At 43.9% G+C, this 10,147-nt stretch overlaps 1 protein-coding gene across 1 annotated transcript; it reads right to left on the minus strand.

Annotated features, from left to right (window-relative positions):
- Positions 1-6,104: 6,104 nt before the first annotated feature.
- Positions 6,105-9,413, minus strand: LOC124664719. Its single transcript, XM_047202168.1, has 5 exons — positions 9,286-9,413; positions 8,963-9,189; positions 7,349-7,439; positions 6,530-6,596; positions 6,105-6,423 (listed from the first exon to the last, which is right to left on the minus strand). The coding sequence occupies exons 1-5, from the start codon at positions 9,411-9,413 to the stop codon at positions 6,370-6,372; spliced, it is 567 nt and encodes a 188-aa protein (XP_047058124.1). The 3' UTR covers positions 6,105-6,369.
- Between the last annotated feature and the right edge of the window lie 734 nt (positions 9,414-10,147).

A 10,147-nucleotide genomic window follows, 5' to 3' on the forward strand; every position in this document is an offset into this window, starting at 1 on the left:
TGCATCAGCCGGGACGTGCGCCAGAGGCATTGCGGGCCGTCGCCCGAGGGACCAGGATCCACCGCAGTCCTGGGGGCCTCCCGGCTCTACGGTGTTGCCCGTCGCTGCTCGCCGGTGGGTTTTTGGTAGGCAACACATTAGTAGCATCCAGCTTCTGGGAGATCCCTTGGACCGATCCCCTAAGCTCATCAACCTGAGCGCGGAATTCACGTCGCATCTCATTACGAAGAGCTTCATACTCCCTCCATGTGATGATATCTGCAGAATCCTTGTTTTCCTGGTTAATAAGTTTATGATCACTAGCAGACATGATTAGTAGGTTAGTGCACTAAATCAAAAATATATGGTGGTATTCTCACAACTCACTCAAAAACTGATAAGAAAAGGAGATCTTACCGTTCCAAAGTAAATTAGTGTTGCTTACCACTTGTAGTAACAACTAGTGCACGGATGTAGCGAAGCGAATATCAAGGGTATAAGAACAATCACACGACAAGGCAGGATATATGTGGGGCTGTAGGTAGGCTACCTATTTGCACCAATAACAAGCTATAGCGCTGACCGTAGACAACCAAAGATACTCACACAAGGCGATAAATGTGGCAATGCAACTATATGGAGGAAAGGTTGCAATGCACTCAAGAGACACTAGCAAAGCTCAACAAAACAGACACAAGATTGCTCAGCTACAGGTGCAGAAAAGTAAACTAGGCCTTCACTTGATCTTACTAGCACTTCACACTTTTTCTTTTTGTATTTTTCTTTTTGTAACACAGCTATGTAGCTCTTTTTGCTTCTTTTCTATTTTCCTTTTTTATGACACAACTCCTTGATAACACGGCCAACAAAGTATGCAAAGCACCAAAACCCTAATGAGAAGCCTGTCGAGCGGTAAAACTAGTCTCTTCTGGGGAAGTTCCTAGTCACTTATATCGATAGGCTGTGTCTATGGTTGGGAACAAACACAATGTATGCTATGTAGAATCAGAGTAACAAAAACTGAAAATAGATGATAGCGGAGACTCAAACCCTAACAATACTAGATGGAAGAAAAGATACGCAAAAACAACTACGAAAAGCAACTAAAACTTGAAATTAGTGCAATCTAAAGCTATGGCAAACCCTAACCCTAATTTTTTTTGGCTTTTTCTGGATAGGAAAACACTCACAACTCAACTATGGGGTGGATTGTGGATGGCTTACCGAGGGAACCCGAGAATCTGATACCAAGATGATAAGGGATGGCCCGATCTTCTCAGTAAGCAACGGTGGTGATGATGATCACGGGATGAACACAGCGGATGAACACGATGATGTAGCGGATGGTAACTTGTATGACGCAATGAGATCTCCCGATTGGTCCCTGTCGCCAATGCAACAGCTCTCAACCCTGTAAGATATTTGCAACTCCACACACTTGCGCACGTAGCCGCTGACGACGAAGCGGTAAGTTGCAACCTTCTAATTCTCAATGGAACAGCAGATCACACAAGACTTTTCAGGGGTTCAACACCAAATTGATGCAATATGGAGTTGAGATTCAATAGAGTTGCAAGGCAAACAACTATGAACTAGGGTTTATCTTAAACGTGGTCTAAAGCAACTTTGGGGCCGTCATGGGCACTTATATAGGGGTTCAGGACGACCTCAGGTCGAAAAAGTACGCAAATAACCGACCCAAAATAGATCTGGTCGAGACAGACTCAGACTCGTCCGGTCTGGGATCCGGTCAACCGGGCCTGGGACCGGACGGTCCGGTTTGGACCGGGTCTGGCGACGGGTGACGACCGGGTGGCCTTCCGGGCTTACTGGATAGTGCCCGGCTGGCACAAGTTTAGGGCCCGGTTTGGACCGGGCCGATCCGGCGCGGGAGCCGGCCGACCGGGGCTGGGACAGGGTGGCCCGGTGCCACGGCCGGTCTGACCGGCCCTGGCGCCGGCCTGAAGACTTCCTCCTCTCGCACATGCCTCCCGCTCCTCCCTCGCGCGTCCATGGGATGTCTTCACGTCCAGCTCCATGTCCAGCTTCTGGTCTAGCTGCTCCTCTCCTCCTCGTGCGATGCTTGGTTCCTTCTCATACCTGATCATACATAAGTAATATGACTTAGGCAGTATAAATTTCTCATCGATCAAAGTATCATTTAGAAACAAGTTCACCTGTTGTTTAAGTAGCTTCGCACGAGCTTGTGTCATTGGTCCAATCGTGACTTCATTGGACTTGAGCTTCACAGCAGGAACATCTTCTTGTAATGACGGAGGTAGTAGCGAGGTAGGGATGTCCTCATCACGTAACCATATACTAGAAACCATCATTCAAATATTTGTTGAATCATGTACACTTTAGAGATCTATACCATAAATATCTATACACCTTATATTTTAGGAGATTACCTTATATTTTATGCAATTGTTTAAATAATAAATCAAGAGAATACTTTTGATAGAAAATACAGTTGAAATTAAGCACAACATAAGTTTGTTTAGAGATATCAATTATATTTGTATGATAAAGAACACAATAAATAGCATTCAGCAACATCACTATGTGATTAAGCACGCCAGACACATAATATAACATTATAATAGTTAGTACGTAGCATGCAAAAAATCTAAAAAAGTATAAAACTTTAGTATAAATTTGAAATACTTTAATTCTGAGTTAAGATTTATTTGTATTTAACTTGCATTTAACCAACCATTTTCTCTACCTAGCGCACGCGGCCACATTTGCACGCACCGGAGCGTAATTGCTACCGCGCTCCAGTCGCAGAGATAATTGTGGTAGTTGAGAAGCCATCTATTCACGCGGGTATCGATCAGGATGTAATCGGGAAAAAGGAAGAGAAAACAGAGAGGGCCGTACTCCTAGCTAGTCCTAGTAAGAAACAACAACGGAGGGCAAGTATATCGACAGATTTGATTGAGAGGCGGGCGGAAGCGAGGATAGGAGATGGCTGACGGCGAGCAGGTGGTGGTGGCAGAGGCCGACGAGTGTAGCAGATGGATCGTGACTGCCTTACGGGTTGCGTCGGTGCCCTACTTTTCTCCATCTTCTGGTATATGACGTTTAAATACCGCGACAAGGACCTTCTTCTGCTCCTCCCTATTCTGCCCGGCTTTCTGGGGTCCACTTAATCGCCGTCTTAGTTCTTCTACCAATGCAACGAAGCATAACACTAAAATTAGAAATTGAACTTAAGTAAGATATTTAATCTATGTAGAAAAGGAGCGCACATCTACATTGGGAGGAAATGGAGACGGTTAACACAGATTATTCTTACAAATCCTACTTAGTTGATGTGACTATTTGCATTTCCACTAAGGTCATATATCACGTGTGGTGAACATAACACAATTCAATCTACTCCTAATAGCTACATTACACTATTTTCTACAGAGATCTATATAACACCAAAACTCCATGACCAATTTTTTGAACAAATAAAAGAGTAAAGTTTTGATTACACAATCCACGGGGTTGACGCCGAAACTTTGATCTCACTCGTATGTTTATTACGAATAATCCATAAAGACCAAACCGTGCCGCAAAGAAGATCCATAAGAAGCACCTAATTTCACCCGAGAACCTATTGAGGATAGAAAAGAGATCTGCAAAGTTGGATGGGTCACAAGGACACTTAACATCGATCTTACTCCACTCCACGAGGGTTCCAAAGTCCAGGACATCTCCATTTTCTCACTGAGCTCGAGCTCTTTTTTTTTCGAGAGCACGCGCAAAGCGTGCCTTATCTTTATAGAAGGGAAAGCAAAACAACTTACAAGAACAACACCGAGGTGCTGAGAACACACGCACACACGCCACCCTCCTTCCGCCTAGGCCTACTCTCTCGCTATATCTAGTCTCCCTCCTCTCCTGGCTCTCTCCCACAGGTGAAAATCATCTCTAATCTGGGTGACCATTTGGTCCACCGTCTTCTGCTCCCTGTCGTTTTCGAAAGCCCTCGCATTTCGCTGCTTCCAGATCGTTCATGCCGTGCTGATGACCATGGAGTCGAACCGCTTCCTGTCAAACCTCCTCACTCGCTTGCGGGCCTTCGTCCACCACCTCTGTAGGTTCCCCGTGAACCCTAGGTCTGCCATCCTTAGTCCTGCACTGTGCAGCACCCTGCACCATACCTGTCTCGCATAGGGGCAAAGGGCTAGAATGTGGTCCACATTGTCCTCCTCCTGCAAGCATATGTAACATGCGTTCGGGTGCTCTTGCAACCCATGTCTCGCCCTCCTATCCGATGTCCACAGGCGATATCTCAGAGCCAACCATGCGAAGATCTTGCATTTCATGCTCGAGCTCTTGAACTTCCGTAGATAGAGTTTGGCACTGTGCAAGCCAGCTAGGGCCGAAGACCCTGCGGAAGGACACAAACCGGCTATCATCTCAATGGGCTTGGCTAACCAGATTTCATCAAAACAAAGGGGACCTCCTATACAGCACCCGTTGCATCAATTACGGGCGCAACGCCTGAAAACGCCAGCTTACCTGAGCCGCCCAATAAGTCGGTCCCAACTAGCATGTTTTGGAGATGCACGATTGTAATGGGTTTGATTACCGATTTTATTTTTAATTTGATAAGAGAAAATTGGTGAAAAAAAATGTTCCCAAATTTTAATTGTCACAAAAAATCTTAGATTTTGAAAAATTATTTAGATTTTAAAGTTATTTGGGTTTCAAAAATACTCAGATTTAAAAAGTTCATACTAAAAATGTTATTTTTTAAAAAAAATCAGATTTTAGAATCATGTTTAAAAATATTCAGATTAACAAATGTTCAAATTTTAAAAAGTTCAGATTCCGAAAATATTCAGATATAAAAACGTTCATACTTAACAAAAGTTATAATATAAGAAGTTAAGAAAAACCCGTCACCCAAGAACCAAAAAAATCCAACCCGCAGAAAAACGAAAATCGAAAAAACAAAGGGGAACCGCTGAACAGTTCAAAAACCTTGCCAAAACCAGAATAACCCACACACCGGATATTACTGGATTGGCCCGCTTCAGATGATTAGCGACGATACGGGTACGCGTGCAACATGTGTCAAATATGATTCCAACAATCGTATCGAAGAAGACAACAATTCCATAGCGCAGCTTGAACTAGGCCCAGCCGCCCAGGCCCCAGCTTGAAATGTTTTTTCATCTTGTGAAGACTGCCAAACAGGGAATGACTGTAATTTCCATATCAACAAGGCAACAAGGCGTCTGCATCTCCTCGGGTTTGTACACTTGTACTCGGCCGTCTGGTCTTTCTTCTATGTTGTATAGATAGGTCTCCTAGGGCGTATTCTTTGAAAAAAAAAAGTATGGCTGGTATTCTGTAAGGTTTTTTATTTTTACATGTGGTACTCCATAATGCTGGATAGTAGCGAAGCAATCAAAATGTAGTAGTAAAAGCAATCAAAATGTAGTAGCGAAGCAATCAAAATGTTTGAAGGCTATTACATTCATAAACTCTAGAAAAATGTCGGCCACTAACATTTTTTGCTTTCATCATAGATACGTTTATTTTTGGTCAATTATTTTGAACAAGAGGGAGGACGTGGGCATAGCCCAGTGGTTGAGGTCGCAGTGGCGCATCCCAATGACCAGAGTTTGAATCCTGTCAGGAGCAAATTTCTGGAATTCTCACGCCGAGGTCCCGCTTCTACTATATCATTTAGTGTCTAGTTCCTCCTAGCACTAATTCATTTTTTTTATTTTTTTTATTTTGAACCAGAGGAAGTATTGGAATCCTGCAAAGGAGAAATTAAAGGTGTCTTGAAACGACAAAAAAAAAACAGACAAACAAAAGTTCAGTTCGTGGCTTAGTACCAAAATAGCTGATTCCATGAATTACTGCGTTCCAAACAGGGCGTGCGTCTGTTTCGCTGTCTAGCTTCCTTACATTCATACATGTCTTCTTCGTGTGATCAACAGCAAATAGTGAACTCCCCTGTCAATTGGAACATAAAGCAGGAAAGCTCGTCCAGTGCAAGAATGAAAAAGGATCAAAATTCAGCAGTTCAACAGGTTATATTAGCCGGTAAGACATCGTGACTGACATAATGGTTTAACCAGGAAGAATCAACAGCATCAGACATCAGTGTCAAAAGCTAACTTCTCAATCAATACATACGACATTTATGTCCACAAGTCGGTGTCATGCATCTTTCTCTCCTGTTGCTTTCTTTGACAAATTCGACAAAGTGATTAAATCTTGACCGTTCTTTCTATCAACACAACCATCACAGTCCACAGCATTTGTATTTAGCAAGCATACAGGCCTCCATTCACAAAAAACAAGTATGACAGGCCACACCCCTGTTACCTCATCAAACCTAAACCTATGTTATTCTTGCGGAATGCATTCACGCTAGTCATAAAGCCCTTCTTGTTCCCAGATGTCCACGAGGAAATCAACCATCTCCTGCAAATTCATCATCTAGGTGTAACTACATGCCTCAAATAGAATGGTAAATTGAACAGCTTTTTTAAAAAAATAAAAAAATAAATAAAACCGCTTTAGATCTTACGTGTAAAGGGATAGGTTGAGGAAATGGTTTGTTTGATCCAAGCAAACTCTCGTATGCTGCATTCCAACTGCATAAATAAGTAGTCTGGGTGAGCATGAAGATTCAGAGTACAGTACATGATTTCAGAATGTTCTTGGGTTAAAATTCAAACCTAGTAACAACTTGAAAAAATAAAGCAAAAAGGAACAAGAGTAGGCGTCCCTTCTTTTTGCATCTAAGTATATCTAACTGGTTTTTCAGTGCCTTTTCTGAAACATTAATAGCTTGCCATTGATTTGATGCTAGATACTTCGTTTCTTGTTTGTGAACTCCAGAATTACACTAACTTGAGAGACAGAAACTAAGCTTCTTTTTCATATCAAAGATCTATTATACAGAGAGAAAAAATCAGACATCATGAAGAACATGAAGCATTAATGTGATTTAGAACTTCAGGCACATATATGATTCTAGGAAGGAAGTGAATCATAGATTGAGCATGGCAGTGTTCTGGTACCAGAAATGTATAGGATGGGATGATAAATAAGTGGTAATCTATATAACTGAGTACATTAGAAAAGGCAGGAGAAATGAAACCCAATAAGGGCGGTACTATAGAGATCACCTAGATTGAACAAGGTACTTACAGCATCTCAGACTGAGCTAACTTGCTAAAAGAAAAGGTGTGAATAAGCACCAACTAAACACAATGGTAAGAAGGATACAAACTGTCGTCCAGAGTCAGAAAAAATGCTGTATAGGCATATTATCCAGCTGAATCATGCGAAGCTTTTTGTGTACCCCCTTTTCCACATATGAATCGAACATTCCATTTCATACCTTAATACTGGTTCCTGAATCTGCTTCACCACAGGTTGCTGCCTTACATGATCAGTCCACTCATCCCTAGTTTGTTTCCAAAGAGAAAAACCTGCAACGATAATTCTATCTAGTCAGATTACCATGTCAACTAAAGACTCTTCACAGGCAGACATGTGACGGCGACTTTAATCCTTAACACATGATGTTAGAACTAATCTTGACATGTGCCCTGTGTACGTGTATGTGTGCACGCCTGTGTGAGTTGTAGTGCATCTGCATGTGTGCACGTCCGTCGTTTGAGTTTGAGTTAGTGACCTGGAGAAGAGGTCATAGTGTTAGCTTGGTCAAGTTAGTTAGCTGCATTTGAGTTGCATGTGTAGACCGTGTGAGTTCTAGAGTAATTCTAGGAGTGAGTTAGTGGCCATGAGAATAGGGCTAGTTAGTGGCGTGAGTGGTGCATGCACTGTGGAGTGTTTAGTCCATGTATCCCTTTGAGTGAATGGGAAAATGGTTGTGCGGCCACAAACACAATGTAGTCACCGTGGTCATTAAGGGAGTGTTCTAGGCAAAAGCTTTTGTGCTCTTCCTTGGTTGAGTGTGTGCGTGTGTTTTCTATTGAGAGAAATAAGAGATATTGAGAGAGTGTGAGGTAGAAGGAGATGATGGGGCTGCAAGATGCAGCCCCAAGCCCCCAACACATGAGTGGTAATTGGATTCCTATTTTCCCCATGTTATTCAGAAAGACAATCCTAATAAAGTTCAGCAATAGTTTGCCTGCACAAATTCACTAGTCAAATTTTTAGTACTATATCCATAAAGTTTGTCTTAGATTTGTCTAAATTTGGATGTATCTATACACTAAATAGTGTGTACATACATCCAACTTTAGACAAATCTAAGACATCCTTTTATGGACAGAGGTAGTAGCACAATTTGCAACATGTCACGCAAATGCAGTATGAATTCAAAGTTCCCGGATACATTCTCTGTTGAAACTTGATATCCTTGCAACTAAACCAATCAGTGTGAACTCAAAGTTCCTGACTGAACTCCTGCTTAGAATCACCACAATTCTCACATATCCATGCAAATAACGAAGCAGTGTGAACATATTCAGCAAGAAAATCATAATATACTGCTGAAGTATATTATGCGTTTTCTCGAAAAAAAAAATCATAATATACTTCAGCAGTAGTTTGCCTTCACATATTCATTACGGTCCGAGTTTACTAGCAAAACATGCACGATGGCATGCACAAAAAAGGTACGAAGTCAATTACTCACATGAAGTGCTTTCCCCACAACAAATCCAAACAGTGTGAACTCAATGTTCCTAACCAACTTTCATGCACATTTGGCTTAGAGTCTAGAAAATTAAGACATAATTAGTGAACAAATAGCATTGATCTTGATAAAAGCCAACAGGTAACTGACTACCGAATAAGATTTGAGAGGCCAGTACGGTTGGACGTGAACCACGCGTGTGATTACTGATTAGACCAAGAATTCTATCTTTCTACCACGATATCAAGCTAAGGCTGGTATTTTTCTCAGCTGAAATCATACAGTAACGTGTTGATAAACTAGAATGGAGCTGAACTAAATGCAGGATTCAAAAGAGAAATTACGTACCATGATTGGCAGACTCGTGGGGGTTATGACTGCTCCCGACCCCATGCTGATCGAGGTCCCACGAGGACGGGTGGACGGTCGAAACCCTTAGATCCGCCGGGTCAACCTCGATGGTGGTGGTGCTCCAGAACTCCTCCCCGACCGCGGGGCTCTGGGCGTGCGCCATGAGGCTCTTGGAGAGGTCGCCGACGTGTCTCACGGCGTCCTGACAGCATCCCAAACAGCCTCTGCTCTGTTCGCAAGGAGTTTGGACAATTAGCATGATGGCAGAGGAAGAGGGGCGAGAAGGGGAAGAAAGGGGGGAGCATGCGAAGCGAGCCCACCCGGAGCAGATGAAGATGCAGGCGGAGGAGAGGAGGCGTGGGATTGCGCGCCAGTCCCACCGCTCCCCCAGGTCCACGTCCCAGTCGCCCACCCTCCCCGCCGATCCGCCACCACGCGCAGCCGCCATGCGCACGCCTCCACCACCAGCAGCCGCTCCGCTCGCAGTCTCGACGCAGACAACCCAGATTCTGAGATTCCTGCTACTTGGGCCGCGTCGCGGTGGATGAATCGGGAGTGACGGCAATGGGAACGGAATCGCCGGATCGGATTCGGGCGAGGGCCGCCGACCGCGGCGATTTATGGGGGATGGGCCGGGCGGGGCGATGGGATTGGGCGATTTGGGATAAGGAGGAGGGTGGTGGGGGAGGTTGACGAAGATTGCACGGATGGATGACGCGATCCGTGTCCGTCGACAGTGCTTTCGGCCAGAAGACGACATGGCACGTCGTGTTCTCCGCATGGGTCGTCGTCCCGTCTCTTCCGCCCATTGGACCGGCTCGACAGACCTTGGCTCTCGCACGGAGCGTCTGCTACGCGATTTTCGTGCTGCCGGTACTCGTTTTTCTTCCATTTTTAAGCAAACTCAATCATAGCTGGTTTTATTAACTGCAGACCAAGATTACATCATCCCAAAAAAATTCTCAAACTAAAGCTATTACTAGAGCACACTAAGAATGTTCCTTTTATCATCTAATAAAAAAATCTTCCTTTATTTTGTGTTCTAAGTTCTAACAACATCTCTGTCACGCCCCCCAAATGACGCCAACCATAAATATCGTACCGGTTGTTTGAGGGAGCGTCGCACCTAGATGCCATGTTTGGGGCGGGTGGGGTGGGGGGGGGGTATGTCTACTCACGCTT

The sequence above is a fragment of the Lolium rigidum genome, chromosome 6 (genome assembly GCF_022539505.1).
Source record: "Lolium rigidum isolate FL_2022 chromosome 6, APGP_CSIRO_Lrig_0.1, whole genome shotgun sequence".
NCBI lineage: Eukaryota > Viridiplantae > Streptophyta > Magnoliopsida > Poales > Poaceae > Lolium > Lolium rigidum.

Bases quoted from the DNA above. Each gene is read 5' to 3' on its own strand.
- LOC124664719 (XM_047202168.1), bottom strand. From the start codon at position 9,413: ATGGCGGCTGCGCGTGGTGGCGGATCGGCGGGGAGGGTGGGCGACTGG. The intron at 6,597-7,348 runs GTATGAAATGGA...TTATTTATGCAG, and splicing joins ATTCAGGAACCAGTATTAAG to TTGGAATGCAGCATACGAGA. The intron at 6,424-6,529 runs GTAAGATCTAAA...ATGAATTTGCAG, and splicing joins CTCAACCTATCCCTTTACAC to GAGATGGTTGATTTCCTCGT.